A 19,626-nucleotide genomic window follows, 5' to 3' on the forward strand; every position below is an offset into this window, starting at 1 on the left:
AAGAAACAATAGAGGAATCCAGTTTCTACAGGGAAAATTTCAGATTGTATTACACCAAATGCATAACTTTGGATGCTTACTAGGGTTTATACCTACAAATCTGCGCTTAATATTTTAAGGGTAACTCCGGATTAATATATTCTGGCCATTCTTCACTCTCGTCTTGTCTCATTTGTTTTCTTTCGTTCCAAACATACTAGAATCTATGATATTTTTAAAGGAAATGAATAAATAATGCTTTACCCTTTAATTGATAACATTCTGACTAACTGATTGCATTTGCATTATCCTAGTAGAAGATTTATAAATACCAACTTTTAGCCATGACCACCATTATCAAAACAAAGTAAATAGTTGAGTTGGACCTTACTCAAGCTGTGAATCGCAATGTCCCTGTCCAAGCAGAAGTAGAGGCGATTTGAAAATGCAGTTTACATGGCTATGCATTGCAACCTGGTCACGGTATGCATAGAGGGTGATTGCAAAACTTGTATTCAAGCCTTCTAGGGCTATCTTCACGTGTCATTGTTCCTTGGGAGAATTGTAAGCATTATAGCTGAATCAAAAGTTTAGTAAACTGTAATTACAATAGACCTATCTCTTTTGATTGGGTCCCAAGAGTTGCTAACAGGGCTGCCTATATATTGGCCCACTGGTATTTGCTGAATAGCATTTTTGGTTTCTTTGGCCCAAGCTCAGCTCCTCTGAATCTTTTGGATGTACTTTTGGAAGATGTTGGTGTTGTTTCTCAACTCTCTCCTTAATAAAAATTTTCCATTCAGCAAAAAAGAAAAAGAAAAAAGAAGAAGATGCAAACTCAAAAAAGCCACCACCTGGATAACTCCAAATTAGTTTGACGATTGTGGCAACTAACTGGTTGGAGCATCATGCAAGAATCTTCTTTGAATCAAGACACAAAATTTGAAAGGGTGTCAAATATCATACCACAAAGAAGTGCTTTTCCCATCTCCAATTTTTAGATCTTCTAAGTGTAGTATTAAGATCTTCTTCAAGACTAAGAACAATACTTCTTCTTCTTGTCAGTAGCAGACCATAAAACTCTCCTAATTTTCTTCCGATATATTGCTGAACACTTGTTACTAGCTGAATGAAACAGTCTTGTTTTAGTTGTAATAAACCAGCTAAAGAAAAAATTCTTCTTGTTACTCTAAGAGAGTGAAGAAGTATAATGGGCAGTGAGAAATTGAATGATGTATCAATGAGTCATAATTAATCCCATTTTTTTAGAAAACATTCGAAGGGAATTGCAATTACAGTATTACTAACAATTAAGACTTGACCAGGACCTAGCTAAAGGAACCACATTCTAAAAAGAAGTTCCTTTAAGCATTGGGGACTTTGATAGAAAATATGGTAAGCATGTTACGCATTTTATTTGATAGTCAATTTTTATCTCGCAAAAAAATAAAAAATAGAAGTAAATAAGCTCACAGTACATTAGTTGGTGGCAACGCTAGTTTGTCTTAGGTGTTTTTAAAAAAGAAAAAAGAAAATTGGTCTTTTTAAAAAAAAAAAAAAATTGTCTTATGGTTTCTGTTAATAGGTCTTTTTAAAAAAAATAATAATAATGAACAAAAAAGATAGGAGGGGTACCCACTAAGAATGAATTTTATAATATAATTGATTCTTTGTTTTTATTAGTTTTTGCTATTTTCCAAATACAGGTAAGAACTTTTTGAAGCCTCCTTAATGAGTGTACAAGGACACCCGTTGACATAAATCTATCTTAATTTAAGGTTACGCCATTTTATGACCATCCAAATAACAACATAATAATATGTAGGAATCAATAAATTAGAGACAAGGATTTTCATTTCTATTTGATTTTTTTTTTCAAAAATTTTTATTTTATAAAAGTCATATTTTGGTGACTATTTTTATAATTACAATTATCGTCCTAACAAGTAACAAAAAAAGTGTTTCGGATGCTTCTTTAGTAGCATAGAAATAAGGATAATAGCTAGAGGAAAAGGTTTCTCTTTAAAATGCTTCCCCTCTCCATTCATGCAATTAATAAGGCTAAATAGCTTGCCGATAAGCTATTATGTCGAACTTGGACGTTCTAGAGTTATATTGTGTATGGAGAATCTTTGCTAAGAAAGCAGCTGAGTTTTGAAAATCAATTCTTAATTTAGGTGAGCCTCATCGGAGTATTTGAATTGCAGTGGCAAATCAAATATTTGAACTTCCAAAATTAGTGATGACCATAAAATGCTATTGCCTACTCTCTTTTTTTTTTTTTTTTTTTTTTGATGAGAAACTATTGCCTACTCAATAACTTGTAATCAAAAATTAAAATTTGGAAATGTACAAATCAGCCACGGTTTTCTTGGCATACATGGTGCATGATGTACAAATCAAAATTTCCCAGAATCTGTACAAAATATAACATGCTTATTTATTTATCTGCCTAATGCATAATAAATATTTTATAGTATTTTTTATTTATTTAGAGGACCTAATGCATGATATTTGTTTTTGACTTGCTAATGCAAATGTAGACCTTAGAATAAAAATTCTCATAAAATTCCTTACTTTCCACTTCAGATATTTTCATCAGTGATGTATTTTCCTCTGTACTTCAATAGGAAATAGAAAACAAAAATTCTAGTACTACAAAAAAATACACAACTTTTACCGTAATTCTCTGTGATTGATTGTGATTAGTGAAAAAAAAGAAAGATTAGTCCACGTGAAAATGACAAGAAACCAGTCACAATTTTGTCCTTTCTCCCTGCAACCAATTTGAATATCTGATAAAAACCAGAACTCCCAAATAACAATTAAAGTTTCTGATAAATTTTCAGATAAAATTATTATTGAAAAACATGTAGTCTTAAATAGAATTACAACACTCAAAGGCTAATTAAACGGATATAGATCATAAGCACTATTCTTATCTGATCCAAATCCAACACTAACACACTCAAAAATACTTCTTAATGATAAGGATAAACCCTTATTCAGAAGTGTAACAACTGAAAACAAAAGATAATTAACAGATAACAAAGGCTAAAGTGATCAACAAAACTGCTGCATATCTGTCACCAGTTAGTGGACTTTAGAGCGCATATAGTTTGTATGGCCGTGAGCACAAGAAGGATAATAGCAGCACTGGTAGAAGCAGCTCTCCAAGGAGTGCTAAAATATTGACGCCATAACGTTGCCCTCCATCTATGCCAATGTTTCTTATAGAATGCATTCAAACCTTCACATATTTCCGAGTATTTAGGGTTCATAAAATCCCATAAGATTTTGGTGTTAAGACTGTTGATAGCTAATGCCATTGCGTTGCTGTCACCAAGGTAATTAACAAGGATTCCCTTATCACAAAGTAAGTCTACATCTTTGGAATTATCGATAAGGAAATCCAAGATGACAAAGAAATCCGTAACATATGCGTGCCCTGCATAAAGGGATTGCTCTAATGCAATAATGTTTCGAATAAGACGGATTCTCTCATCATTTAACGTAATGCAGGGGATTTCCAACACTCCATTGTTGAACCTTATCTCAAGAAAGCATCTAGGAGGTCTAATTTTCCGCATCACATCTCGCCTCAACCAGTAAACTACCCCTCGCGGCAGGAACCTTAGGTCAAGAAACCATCTACGCAATCCAACATGTCTCACATTCCTACCATCCCTACCAAACCTACTGTCAGCAAAATATCCAATCGTCTCAATAAACTTGACTCCCTTCAACTTGACTCCTGCCTCATGCAGCTGGGTTGCAGAGTATGACAGTTTAACCCCTCCAACTTTTCTATCCGGTAATCTTTCACTTGCTTTTAGATAAAACAATCTAACCAGATCTGTGAAGTGTTCTATGTCCGCATTGAATTCCTCCAAGTCCATCATTTGAAAGTTGTAACATTCAAAGAATTTAAAAGCAAGTTCCCTTAAAGAAAGGGGTTTTAACCCTAATTCAGCCGGAAAGTTTGCTTGCTTGAACAGCGTCTCTAAAACAAAAAAGGGAAGCTGATTTTCAAGTAATACCAAGTCAAATTTCAAAATTGGACGCATCCATTGCGCTATCATAGCATTAGCATCATTCTCTTCCAAATGTGGGTTAGATTGTCTCAAGAAGTACTCAAGAATGAACATCCCATCCTCCACGATCATTGTCACAAAATCATTGCTGCTTATGCTGGACACAATAGTCTCTGCATAGTAAGAGCGAATTTCTTCTTCCTTCACTCTTATTATGCCTTCTAAAAGCTCCGAGGTTGTATTAGCCCGTTGAATGAAACACTTAGAAAACTGTGCTTTACACTTTTTCATGTTTTGTAATTTTACATTGGAGTGGTGAATAGGGCCAATTGAAATAAGCAGAGGAGTGAAGGCTTGCTCATCCACTTTGCGAAGGTGATCTGGAACATTCATCAAACCCCCAATTAAGAATTGCTGCTTCGAATCTCCTAATATTCTTGACCTTACCGGATTTCCAATTCCAGTTGCAGTTGAAGACTCTCCTACCTATCAAGATAAGAGCCACTAGGATTAAAAACGCTAGGTGAGGAACAGTGTGAAGTACAATACACTATAATTTGACTTCAAAGTTCATTCTATGGCACAATCTTTTAATATGTTAAAATGCACTGCTGTTACAAGAATAATGATCATTTTATATTTAATGTTTATAAATTTTTATAATAAATAAATAAATTTAATCGTCCTCCTTCATTGTCCTGTAAAGCTGATTACATAAAAGATTTGCAAATATTTTAACTGGATGACAAAGGTAATTTTGAATGAAGAATTTTAAAATGGCTTCTTTTTAAACAATAATTAATTGAACAAATAATTTTGGTACTTAAATAATTTAATTTAATTTTTTTTAATAGATGATTTCACTGTAGTTTGATAATTGATAGAGACGTAGAGTAATTAAATAGCCGGATTGAATTGTTTCATTTTAGTAGGTAAAAGAAGGTACTTTTTGATATATTAATCACCTTTTCATTGAATTCAAGTTTTTAATCTCTCATCTAAACAAAAAGGAGGAATTTTTCAAAAAAAGAAAAACTTAAACAAAGACACAAGTTAAAAATAAATAAACGGCTCCCTAATTTCTTTTACAAAAAATAAACAAAATAAACTTCCTCTTAATCTACTAGTTTTTAAACTTACCCACCAGTGTATCATTGTTATTTTTGGGGGAAAAAAAAAACCACCAAAAATCCGTCCACCTTTTTACCTATGTACAACACTAAATGCCCCATTATCTAGCATACATACATATGATCACCTATTTTATTTGAATTCAAATTTCATACTCCCCCATCTAATCCCAAAAAAAAATAAAATAAAATAAAATGGCTATCAGCTACTACGAGCTTTAAATACCTTGCTTTATTTGTATATATTTCACGTTTCAGCTTTTACTTTCTTTGCACAAAGACTTGATTTCCTCATGTTCTTTTTCTAATTCATCACCATCTCTTCATTGAGAAAGGTACATTTGCTTTGATATTGTTTTAATTATGCTTTGTATTTTTCATTGTATTTTTTCTTTTGGTTGAACCAATCTCATGTTTGATTTAATCTCCTATTATTTATTGCCTTTTCATAACTTTTATCTCTCTTTTCCAGGTTCTTCATAGAACTCCATTGATTTGCTCTAATTTTATTTTACTTTACACCGTCTCTTTTTTAGGAAAATATTTTTTTATTAACTTTTTAAATATTCATCACTTCTCTAGAATTTTGGTGAAAAGTTTTGTCCTAAAATATAAAAAATAAAAATAAAAAGAGAGTAACACGCACAACATGTGTACTTAAAGGCTAGTTATTATTATTATTCAAAGATAAGACATGTTGTCTGTTAATAAAAAAAAAAAGGATAGAAAATTTAGCAAATAATTGTTGTATGGAAAGATTTAATTAGTATAAAAAGAGATGATTTTCAGCAAGATAAATAACAAGAAATTAAATAAATAGATAGATAGACAATTGGAACTTAACGAGGAAATATTATATTATGAAAGCATACCTCAGTTATACTTTCCATGCTGTTTGTGTAGCACTAGCAGTCAAAGGCGCGATAGGAGTGCCAGTCCTGCTGGACCGAGATGCGATTTGTGGGAAAAGAAAAAGAAAAATATGAGAGAGGGCTTTTGAGATTGTAAGATACCATTTATTAACTACATAGAAAGAGGCAATGCTGGTGAGTTTGGTTCAGTTTTTTGAAAAAGTGCATAATGAAAAAGTGGAGTTTCAAAAAGCTGAGTGTTTGGTAACAACTGTTAAAAAGTGCATAATGAAAAAGCTGAGTGTTTGGCAAAAGCTGATAAAAGTGGCTTTTTGAGGGATAAATGACCAAAAAGGACAATGTATATATAAGGGAATTTATTTCAAACTTTTTTTTTTTTTTTTTGTGGATGTGAGTTTATTTCATACTTATTAAATCATCTATTTCATATACTTACTAAACAATAATAATAATAATAATATTAATTAAATCTAAATAATTTCCATCAACATGAAGCACAAAATAAAAATGTAAAAAGATGATAAAATATACACCAATAATCTAAGTTTAAATTGTACTACATAAAAATGTAAAAACATATAAAATACATATCAATAATCTAAGTTTAAATTGTACAACACAAAAATGTAAAAAAGATGATAAAATACACAATACCACAATAAAAAATCTCCAAACTAAAAAACTATAACCATAGTCAAATAGACAAATATAATAGTAATGATTGTTATGCCCAAACCAATACATTACAAATGTCTACAATATCATCATCCAAAGAATAAAAACTACCACCCAACTAAGTCAATATCATAATCGAAGTTCCAATCTGTTTAATAAATACAGTAAAACACTTGACAAAGTTCCAATCATTACAAAGTTCCTTAGTCAGTTATTTGTATCTAATCCAATTACCATGTCAATAACATAGTAAAATCTACTCGTAGTTAAGCATAATAGCTTATCCTCTCTAATTGCGTCTTAGATCATAAAGAGACTCTAATCCCCTTTATTGTAGTATGCAAGCCTAGCAGACATACACTGAAGATTGAAGATGGTACTTATTAAGCTCATTAGTGTATAACAAGAAGTCAAATTACACATGCTAGAAGCTAGCTAAGATTAATCTCGGCTATTTCAGATTCACAAACTATACTCATTAAACACTTCATTATATATTAAAATAGCACACTCGGTAAAAAAAAAAAAAAAATTCAGATCAGTGTTAAACACTTCATTATATATTTTTACTAACTAAACACTTCATTATATATTCCAATCAGCAAAAAAAAATAACAAAACAAGTAAAGGAACAATACCCATTCATAGCAAGATCCGAAATTTTTTTTCCCACACTCGGTAAAAAAAAAAAAAATTCAGATCAGTGTTGGTACCTGGTTTTTGGTAGCAGATCAGTGTTTTTGGTACCTGAGAAATCAAAACCCACACACCAAAAGTGAGAAATCAACCAAAGAACAGAGAAATCAAACCCAGATCCATGAGAAATCAACCAAAGAACAGAGAAATCGAAGCCAAAACAACCCAAATCAGACCCATGAGAATCAACCCAGGTTCGGTCCAAATCAAAACAAACCATACCCATGAGAAATCAACCCAAAGAACACACAGAAAATCATTACCCATAAAACAAACCACAATCCAAAACTACGGAAAGACTTACGGAGAGAAAGAAAGAAAGAAAGAAAGAAGAAGAAGAAGAGGAAGACGAAGCGGAAGAAGAAAAGGAAGACAAAGAAAAAAGACAGAGAGTAGAGAGACTTACGGAGAGGGCAGAGCAAGGCAGAGAGAAGAGATGGAGGCGTCAAATGCGAAGGGAGAGCAGAGATGAGAGATGAGGGGCGTGAGAGAAAGTGCTGGGTATTTCGGTCTTTTTGGTTATTGCAACGGTAATATACAAAACGCGCTATGCGCATTTTGATTTCCTTCCGCGTTTTCCTCAGTTTTTATAAAAGTTCAAAACGCAACTTTTATAAAAAAGTTGCGTTTTGAGCTTAATAAACGCAAAAATTAGTTGGGCTTTTTTGAAAACGCCCTTTTTAGGCTCAAAAAGTGGAACCAAACGTGGCTGCTCCTCTGAATCTTTTGGATGTAATTTTGGAGGATGTTGGCGTTGTTTCAAAAACAAAAATGAATAATCACACATACCCATTTTGGATAATCATCTTCTAATAAAGACAAAAAAAACAATATTTTGTTTTTTTTTTTAATACTAGGCTAATAAGGAATTTTTTTTTTTTTTTAAGTTAGAGCATTTACAGTGGTGGTGCTAAAAATTTTAGCTTTTAACATCTTAAAAAGTTACTTCATCTATTTTTCTACCTCACTTTGCAATATATACCCAATATCAAATGTTCTATTTTTTTTTTAGTCATTTCATTTAAAATAATGTAAACAACTCATTAAAATTATAAATGAAGAAAGAAAATTTGAGTTTTTTAATTGAAAAAAGATATATAATCTTAATAAAATATTGTATTTTTATTTTTAACAATTTACTATAGTTAACTGATATTTATACCAGTTTACTGTAGTTGTAAAAAATTTAAATTTAGCTTTTTCAATAACACATGATTTTTTGGTTCTTTAGTGGTAAAATAGTTTTTTTTTTTTTTTTTCTAAAATACAATCATCATTGTGAATATTTTTGTTATTTTTGTTAAGTTTTTGGGTTGGATAGTTGCTATCTGCCTATTTGAGTTATGTTAGTTAGGCTGATGGGGGGAAGGAGGGCCAATGGTTTTTGAATGGGGCTCAACTACAAAAATAAAATATAAAAAATTGGACCCAAGGAGGGCCCGGACCCTCACCTAGGTCTATCTCTAACCTTAACACATACTTGAAATGCACTAAAGTCTTGATTTTCAAGGACCAAAATGAATATTTATCCCTAATTTAAAAACTATGTAGCAATATATCATTCTTTTGAAACTATTTAACAATCTGCCCATATTTTTAAATTCGATTTTAGTAAAATCGAGTTCCACGAAGAACTAGATATCATTAAAATCAAGTTTCATATAATTTGTGCGAAAGTGAAAGTCACTGATGTGGCTTTGCATTAAAAAAAAAAAAAGAAAAAAAACTTGATTTAAGTAGTATTAAATCTGAATGCTCTTAGATCTGGCTTTGAAGAAGCCTATCGCTATTATAGGATGCAAAGCCGTAGTCTACACTTTCCAGATTTTTAAAAAACTTTTGTTCTCTGTTTAGGGGACCACACAACAGGACAAACATTAAAATTTGAGTTCGTTCACTCTCATGGTGGACAGCTGGAATTTGCAGCAATGCAAGAACTAGAACAGCAACAAAGTCGGGCCAAAGGATTCATTGGGATCTTCGTACTTTTTATTTTATTTTTATTTAAAGAGAAAGGTATGTACGCGCCGGGTCCGGCTCCCCTCCCGTTTGAAACCCTCCTGTTTTCTCCATTTTTTTATTTTGATGAAGGACACGTGGCAAAGAAGTAATCTAACGATTAGAAAAACACCAACTCAATCTCTCTATTTTTCTAATCTTCTTTCCATCACCTCTCCTCTTCTCTCTGCAAATTACCGTCATCACCTGAGCATGAGAGACCCATCAATGGAAACTTTATTCAACACAGGATTCCAAAGGAAATCAAATCCAGTACCTCTCTTCTCTAGATGTTTACCCAGAAAGACAAGAATTAAAAAGAAAAAAAAAAAAAAAAACAGCCGCGAAAATCATTGTTAAATATAACAATATAAAAATCCGAAGACATTACCATTATCAATTTATTTGAATCATATAGACATAATATGGATCACAAAAGAGGGAATATTACTACATAGCAGAAGCACTATGCCCAACCTCCAACGGCAAACAATCCCAATTAGGATTTTGATGTCTCCTATCTCCAACTGCAGACCCATCCACACCGACGAGCCACAGTTTGATTTGCTTTGAAATCTGGTTTTGAATCATAGCTTGCAGTGTGGGTTGCGTTTGCAGTTGCCCAGTGACGTCGGTAATGTTGTAAAGAGAAGAGGACAGCCAAAGAATGAAATTAAGATGAGAAAAATTGAGTTGGCATTTTTCTAATTCTTGAGTTGGTTTTTTACTTTTTTTAATTCTTGTCTTTCTGGGTAAAAGATCTAGAGAAGAGAGGTATTGGATCTGATTTGCTGGATTTGATTTCCTTTGGAATCTTGTGTTGAATAAAGCTTCCATTGATGGGCCTTTCATGCTCAGGTGATGCGGTAATTTGCAATGAGAAGAGGAGAGGTGAGGGAAAGAAGATTAGAAAAATTGAGAGGTTGTGTTGGCGTTTTTCTAATCGTTAGATTACTTCTTTGCCATGTGTCATTCATCAAAATAAAAAATGGAGAAAACGGGAGGGTTTCAAACGGGAGGGGAGCCGGACCCTGTACGCGCCTATTGTCTCGCTAACGTGGGAGTCCCACACGCATGCGCTGAAAAAAAAAACAAAAACAGTATCTTCTGTATGTCTTGGCAAAAGATTGTAGCGGCATTTATGTGATTGCGTGACTGGCTTGTGTTGTCCTATTCCCTAGTCTAAAATATAAAGTAAAATATTAAGACTCATTGACTAAAAGTCTGAGTGGGTGACAGTAACCAGAGGACCAGAAACAAGTGAAAGCTTCCGTTGGGTTGATTTGAGGAAGGATAGAAAAGGGTGATGGAAAATAGGAGAGAAAACATTTGTTTGGATTGTTTGGTTGGGGGAAAAAGGAGAAAGAATTTGGTGTGGTTTTCCTAAACCCACAAATCAATCAACAATCCTATGGATAGATATATCATATATGGAAAACTAGATTGGCTCAGGATAAAGGGAAAATTACTCATTTACCCGTTGGTTGTTTAATTGTTTTGTTTTGATTTTTATTTTTTATTTTTTTTCATATCAAACGGTAGTTTTATTTATTTATTTTTCTTTTGCCTGATATTTTATTAATTGTATTAGTTTGTAAATTTGTAGTAATTAAAAAAATTACTTTATAAAGTATTAAATTTTTTTTTTAATTTTAATGTAATAGAGTTGTAAATATAAACTTATACAATTTACAATTTTTACCCTCTCGTTTTCTTTATAGCTTCACTTTTTAAATCATTCTAACCTAACACACGTAAAAATCTAAATCTATTATATTCTTTCACTTTTTTAACTTTTTACTATTTTTTATCCACTTACTAATTTATCACATAACTTATTGAATTATTATTAATATAAAGAATAAAATTTAACCCATATAAATATACTTATAAGTTATTAAAATATGAATTTTATTAACGTATACTCATATAAACGAGAGATTAAATTTATTTATCTCTTTTGTAATTTTTTATAAAATTAATAATTAATATATGTTCTAGCATATATTAATGGACCCTTAAAATATTTATTATTAAGAAATATAAGTAGGGTTGATAAATAAAACAGTTTCTTCTACATGTACTTGGCAAAAGATTATAGCAGCATTGATGTGATAAGAGAGGAAGCCTCAAAAGAAGAGCAAGAAAGCTCTCATGCTACCGTGCCTCATGTGACTGGCTTGTATTGTCTTATTCACAGGTCCAAAAAAAATGAAGTAAAAATTTAATGCGAACCAGGGCTTCAGTCAGTAAGAGTTGTTTAATTCGCCTCACCCATTTAAGTTTGAGTCTAGCTGTTAATAGGAGTTTGTTGATAAGCATTCATAAGAGCATCCGTAGCAGACGTTCTAAAAATTATGTCATTTTACCACATCAAATGCTCTTTATTATTTTACCATATTATTTTATAACATTTCATTTATCAGATGTTCTATAATTCAATTTTATACATTAAAATAATATTTACTACCTATTAAAATAATATTTACTACTAATCAACATAATCAATAGCCCTCTGCCAACAACCAACAGCCACCACCACACAACCACCACATCCTCCGCAACCAAAAACACAACTCAAAGCAAACCCCAGCCAAATCCCAACCCAAACAAATCCAGCTAAAACCCAACCCAAACAAATCCAGCGCTGCCGCAACAAACAAACCCCGACAAACCCACCGCCTCCACACCCTCACCCACAACCACTTCTAAACCCAAACCCATCAAACAAACAAACTCAAGTAACCACCCAACCCATCAGACCCCAACCAACCCATTAACAAACAATTCAAGTAACCACCAAACCAAAACCATAGCGCTGCCGCAACCAACCTCGACCCACAATGCCGCTGACCCAAAACCTTGATCCACAACCTATAGCCCACCAACACCAAATCGGAAGCCCCACCACCACCACCACTACCACCACCTCAAACACAAACCTCGACAAACCCACCGCCTCCACACCCTCACCCACACCCACTTCTAAACCCAAAACCTTCATAACCCAGACTCCAAACCCACTATCTTCATTGCCGTCATCGTCATCGCCGACCCACACAACAGACCCACACCGGCATCGCCGACCCATAGCCTAGCCCATCCGAACCCACCCACCTCCATCGGAACCAAACCCATCAAACCACAACCAAAAAAAAAAAAAAAAAAAAAAAAAAAAGAAAAACCATTGTTAGAGAGAGATCGGTGTCGGCGTCAGCGTGGAAGTGATTGTCGGCGTGAGCGTCGGCGTGGGTGTGAAAGAGCAGTGAGGATTGGGGTGAGAGAGAGAGGAGAGGATTGGGTGAGAGAGAGCTAAGACCGACGGAGAGAAGAGAGAGAGAGAAATAAACAATCAATAAATATTATACCACATTTGTTCCGTACCGTGGCAAATTTGTCACGGTACTGTTCAATATTGCAAAAAATATAACATATCCCACATCTGCTAAATGGGTTCAAATTGGGTTTGGTGTGGGATATGTGCCAAATATTTAGCATTTGGCACATATCCCACATCTGCTGTGAGTGCTCTAAGGGTTGGCTGCATCCAAAAAAGATAAGCTATACTACTACTGTTTATTATACATACCTTAACCAAGAACAGATCTAGGATTTTAAGCTAACGAGGTCAGAGTATTAAAAATTTTTTTTGAAATAGTCATCCATATAGTATTAAAAAATTATAAATATAAAAAAACATTATTTTTAAATACATTAAGATGCAATTATCTACTAACAAAAATAAAAATAAAAATAAAAATAAAATCAAGTTTCATATAATTTGTGCCAAATTGGAAGTCGCTGATGTGGCTTTTTCATTTAAAAAAAAAAACCACATAAAATTTGATTGTAGTATCGTCAAGTTCTGTACACTTTTTGAAATACTTTTTGACTAGTGTCTATAGCATTTGGTTTTTTATTGGGTGAAAACCTTTTCCACTGAAAGTAGACGGGCTATGTGTGATTATTCATTTTTGTCATTTTGTGTCGGTTGGTATTGTTTTCATCTTCTAGTGTCAGCTAGCATTATTTATGAATAGTATCTTGTCTGCTAAAACTGTGCTGAATAGTGACCGAATATGGAGCTGTTTGGAGCTATTCTGAGTAGTGACTGGTGCTATTAGAATAGCCTAGGGACTATCCAAATTATGGCCCTCATAAGGATCTTGAGAATCTTGAAAGGGGTCAATTGGTTGGTGACTGGTAAATGCTTCAGAAGAGGCTGGAGAAACCTTTTCTTCTTCTTCTAATTGAAAAGCTTGGAGGAGCAACTAATCGGCAAAATCTTTTAATTCTCTGCTAGATTTTTCGGCGATTGAGACGGATTCTAGGTTAGAATGAGACATTGTATTCTGGGTAATGGCTCTATAGACTGGAGGAGGGAAATCCTTATTCAACTGATTGATGATTAGATCAATTTTGAGGCTATCCCACTATTTTATTGAGAATTCTCTGTCTAATAGATTGTTGCTTATTGCATAGGACCACATACTGATCCAATGGATTTTATACCTGATGGTCATATGCAAAATGGTTGGAAACTGGGAATTGTGATTGTTGACTTGTAATCTTGAGCTGAAATACCTGAGGGCATCCTGGAAAGGATATGGGGAAGATCTGAGGGATTGATCCAAACATTTCCCACCACTTTGGGAACCATGTCGGGATTTGATTATTGAAAATTTTGTCAAACATTAAGAACCATGAATGGTCAAAATTCTTATTCTGATATAATAAAATCTTTTCAAAGGCGTCCATGTAGTCATAATAACTATATTGGATTTTTGAACGTTCCATTGTTCTGAGAGAGAGAGAGAGAGAGAGAGAGATATATATATATATATATATATATATAGAGAGAGAGAGAGAGAGAGAGAGAGAGAGAGAGAGAGAGAGAGAGAGTATTCACTTTTTTTTTTTTTTGTGAGTAAAATATGGATTGAATGGAAGAGAAAATAACAAATTTTTATAGCAAATAAAATAGGAAGAAGAAAAGTCAAAATAAATGGAAAATGAATAGATGGAGGAATTGTAAGGTTAAGGTATAGAATAGTGGAGTAAAAAAGTAAAAGTGAGGAAATGTTGGAAAAAGTGTAATTGTAAGGTGAGAAATTAATAAGGAGAAAATTAATTAAAAATGATTGAGAAAATATGGGAAATTGGTAGATGATGTGGCTTAATAGGAGTATAGCAATAACAAATGCTACGTTTCAACTTTCAAATATACTAGTATTATGCTCGTGCGATGCACGGTTTATTCAAAATTCATACTTAAATAGTTTTTTTTTTTTAAATTAATTTACTTAAAATTAGATAATAGAATAGATAATAAAAATAAATGAATATTTTATTTTTAAGTTATATAATTGATGAATATTGTGTGAAACCAAGGTATCATAAAATGCTTATATATATATATATATATATATTGAGCTTAAGGCTCAATTAATTAGCAATGTATATTTAAATAGAAAAACCTTGAATTTAATAATTAAAAACTATACAAAACAATAATTTAAATCATATTTAAGTGGAAACCTCAATTCAATAATTAAGAACAATCTAAATTATTAAAAAATTTTAAAATAATGACAATTTTGCAAAATCAATCTAAAAAATAAACTGACTAAAAAATAAATTATTACATCAATCTAAATTATTGAATTCATTAGACTTCTTTTTTTTAGTGTAGTATATGTTGTTGCAATTTAAGATGCATTAGACCTTTTTTTTTAGTGTAGTAACTAAAAAATAAGAAGAATTAGATTATACTATGTCTAAGTTGGTGCAATTTAAGATGCATTAGACTTTTTTTTTTCTATATAAATGTTTTCTTTTTAAAATCTACTTATAGGATATAATATATTTTATCTTATAAATAATAACGAAATAAATAATTATTATAATAGGAAAATGAACAAATTGTATCGGTATATTAACTATCAAAACAATCTCACCGGCATATTAGTCTAGTAGTTTGAACATTTTCTATAAAAATTTCTATATTTTGATGAAGCCACTTGGCGCAACCACGGCATTTTTGCTCGACTTTTATCATATAATAATATATGATATGATATATAGATAAAACCAAAGCCTTTGACTTTTTGTTGATCACTAACATTACATTTTTACTTATAATAACTCTTTGGAAAATGCTAAAACCACATCAGCAGTTTGTAAAAATGTTGTAAAATAGTTTGTGTTTATAACATTACTCTTATCTTGAAATTACATTAGTAGTTAGCAAATTACTTTTTTTTTTAGGAATAGGAATAGCTATTACAAGGAATGGAAGATGCTGTAATGTAATAATTATTCCTATTCAGTTGTTTGGTAACCCTATAGTAATAGAACCCTGAATATGTATTCCATATGTTTGGTACAACATCTTAAAATGATGTAATGAAAGCTTTTTAAATCAAATTGCCTAAAATGCCCTTATTATAATAAATACATTTTTTATAAGGATTACTTTAATAATCCCAATCTGGAATGGAGACCTCTAATGAATTTTTTATTTTTTTATTTTTGGTTTAATAAACCCAATCCTTTTTTTTTGGGATTACTTTCACTTCATTCCATTAAAATTAAGTTGTCTATTTTTTTTTATTCTCAACGTTGTCTCACACTTGTAAAATTTGCCCAACAAACAGTATCACTATTTCATTATTCTTTCAACTATAAATACTACCAACAACTAAATATCTCAGTTTGAAATCACATTCATTCATTTTTATTGATGTATGTTCTTTGTTTCTATTAGAAGTTTAGGAAAAAAAAGACTAAATCTTAGACCCTGCCCCAGTAATAAAGGTATCATTTTTCCCTAATATATATATATATATATATATATATATATATTTGGTTAACAGGAACTAGAAGTATCCTGGGACAAAAGCATAACTAGAAGTATGCTTGAGCAATTTCACCAACCTTTTTATTTCTTTTAGCTAGAGCATCAGCACCAAAATTACAAGTAGCACATGAATGAAATCAAAGAACAGGAAAGATGAAACTAAAGGTTGAATAACCATTGAAAAGTCTCAAAATGCCCAAATTATATAAAATTTCAATAACATAACATCCCATTTATTTAAAAATAAAAAAACATCACAATCATCCAAAATTCTTAGGAGCCCCGTGTTCAAGTGGGATAAAAAAGAAGCATAAATGCAAATTGAATTTTCCAACCTTTGTAAGCCACTCAAAAGTCACCATTAATAAGGCCTTTCACCCATTCTTCCTTCTCAGCATCCAACATGCTCAAGAAAACATCTATTAGCTCATGTTGACAAGCAATCAATTTAGTTGCCTTGTGACGCTCCTTAGTTGTAAGGCCAGGTAGTTTTAGTAATTCATCATTGATTTTGGACCTACTTTCAGCTGCTACTACTCCAATGACTGCCTTGCTAAGGTTATCTGATGCATCCTTTAACTGGGCAGCAAGAATGATTGTAACTTCTTTCATCGCTTCTACCATATTATCTTCACCACTTTGAATTTTTCTTTTCTTTTTTCGAGCATTCTATTCTTCCCCGTTACTGCCAGGGGTGGGAATTTGTGTGCAATCCACGTCTTCAGGAATATCATCTAATTTGTCATTATTTTTCTCTGCTTCTAGTTCTTCAACAACATCTGTAGGTGCTTGAGCATCTTTACCAGTAGCATGGTCTTTTGCATACACAATGCAAAGGTCTTCATAGTGTGGAAATGACTTGTTTGTACAAGCGATTGCCCCCTTATGACTCTACAAAACAATTGACAAAAATATGAAAATGGCAAGATAAAATTAAATAAATTATGTTAAACCAAAAGAGATAAAATACATGGATCTATAAGATAGTGAACTTTTACCTGCACATATGCATCCCATACATCATTTTCAGCAGTAACACACTTCCTCACAGTGTCCCATCCAAACCCACTTGTGTTAGGCCCAGTCAACATTTCATGAATAACTTGAAATTCTCTTTTCAAAGTCCTCAATCTGGACTCAATATGTGGTTTTGCTCTTAAGCCAGCATTAGGTAATTTAGTAGAAATCTTTCCTTCCAAGATTTTCAAATATCCGGGTTTAAACTTATTTTCAGGGCTACCTTCTCTTTCATGGTGATATTCTACCAAAGCCTCCACTAACTTTATATCTTCAGCAGGAGTCCACTTTCGTTTAGAAGGATCTTGAGAATCAAGTACAGTCGTTTCCATTTCTCTCCAAATACTAACAATAAAATGGCAAGATAATAAATTAATATGCAAAAGTTTAGACACACATAATAAACAATTTAACACCAATGCAATAAAAAAAATTTATTAACTCAAGGAAAAAATACATGCAAAAGTCACAAATCAGAGTATTATATTATTAAACTATATTTCTTTCCTATTTCTCCACATATTAAACATTTCATTTGCCAAAGTGGTTCTCCATGCACTCCATTCATTTGAAGTCTCAATATGTGTTATTGGGTCACCATTAATTCCTTCTGCCAACTGCTCATCATTGTCCAATTCCTCTTCTACTGGGTCTACAGGCATCACTCTCCTTATGAAGTTATGAAGAAGGCAACACGCCATAATAATGCGATTTTGTGTCTTGATTGGGAAGAATGAAGGACTCCTAAGAATAGCCCATCGTATTTTAAGCAATCCAAAACATCTCTCTATAACATTCCTAGCTGAAGAATGTTTCATATTAAAGAACTCTTCTGCGGTTCTTGGTTGTTGTCCATCTCTCCAATCATTTAAGTGATATCGTTGTCCTCTATATGGGGCAAGAAATCCCTCACCATTTGTATAGCCAGCATCAACAAGATAGTAATACCCTATATATTGTAATGTCTTTAGTATAATGGGTGTATAAAAATTTAAAAAATAATAATATAATTAGTAGGCAACCTATTTCTCTTACCATGGGGAACTCTCAATCCATTCCTCCTACTTATTGCATTTCGAAGCACTCTACCATCAGCAGCAGAGCCTTCCCAACCAGGCAAAACATAAATAAATTGCATGTCTTGTGAGCAAACTCCTAGTACATTAGTGGCAATCTCCCCCTTACGATTTCGGTACCTAGGTTTGTCTTCTAAAGGCACTCTCACCCTAATATATGTTCCATCTAATGCACCTAAACAATTCTGTAGTTACGACAACAACAAAAAAATGCAATCAGCAATTTATTCAATATTTCTACTTCATAACTTGAAAAGAAAATTCACATTGTTGGATACCTTAAACCATTTCCATCTCTCATCTGAAGAATTTTCTGGAACTGGCTCTGGTTTCTTAAATAGCACTCCTTGTAAACGTATGATAGCATGTAACACATCATTGAAATATCTACTCACTGTCTCTCCTGAGCGCCTAAAATGGTGTTTTATGACTCGATTTTTTGCATGATGAGCTAGTGTATGTAGGAACATAGCAACTTGTTCATCTACTAACATGTGTTTTGTATCTTTTAAGCCACCTATTGTTTCAAGCATATTACATAACCTAGTAAATGCATTTCTATTCATCCTAAGTTGGTTAATGCAAGTTTCATCACTCTCATAGCATAAACGGTGAATTTCCCCTCTCCTTGAATGAAAATCATGACCATATGTTGCTTTCAATGATCTTTTTCGAACACAGTCCTCTACTATAAAGCATAATAACTGAAAAAACATACTAACAATTTGCAACATATCCAACCAAAACATCACAACCAAAACCAACTTCCTTTTCTTTATCCTATTCCTTGTGGCTAAACTCAAACGGGCCATAACTGCAAACAATAGCATTGAACAAATTCACAATACTATTAATAAAATTTGTACACAATTTAAATAATTGAACAAGATGATAATTAAAATAATATATTAAATATGAATAACCACAATACCAAGTGCATGGGTAACCCACCACCAAATTCCTTGAGACTAATGTTCACACTTCAATAGATAACTTTCACACTTGATAGATAACTTTGACACAGACCCACACTTCAATAGATAACTTTCAATTCCCTGCCTCCTAATGTTAATTAATTGATTTTGAAATTCTGAATTTTGATTATTTAAAATCATCCCCACATATTACATATAGTATATATTAGACACGTTAATATATATATATATATATATACTCTTAAATATGATGCCAAACTACACAGTTGAAATAAAAATCATGCCAAACTACATAGCTGAAATAAAAATCTTTTGTTAATATATATATATATATATATTAGGAGTATATATAATG

General features: G+C 32.3%; 1 protein-coding gene across 1 annotated transcript; it reads right to left on the bottom strand.

Annotated features, from left to right (window-relative positions):
* Positions 1 to 3,065: 3,065 nt before the first annotated feature.
* On the bottom strand, positions 3,066 to 6,033 carry LOC115961885 (UPF0481 protein At3g47200-like). The gene is made up of 2 exons (XM_031080787.1): positions 6,016 to 6,033; positions 3,066 to 4,499 (listed from the first exon to the last, which is right to left on the bottom strand). The coding sequence occupies exons 1-2, from the start codon at positions 6,031 to 6,033 to the stop codon at positions 3,066 to 3,068; spliced, it is 1,452 nt and encodes a 483-aa protein (XP_030936647.1).
* Positions 6,034 to 19,626: the final 13,593 nt, after the last annotated feature.

This window comes from Quercus lobata, chromosome 9, assembly GCF_001633185.2.
Source record: "Quercus lobata isolate SW786 chromosome 9, ValleyOak3.0 Primary Assembly, whole genome shotgun sequence".
Lineage (NCBI taxonomy): Eukaryota > Viridiplantae > Streptophyta > Magnoliopsida > Fagales > Fagaceae > Quercus > Quercus lobata.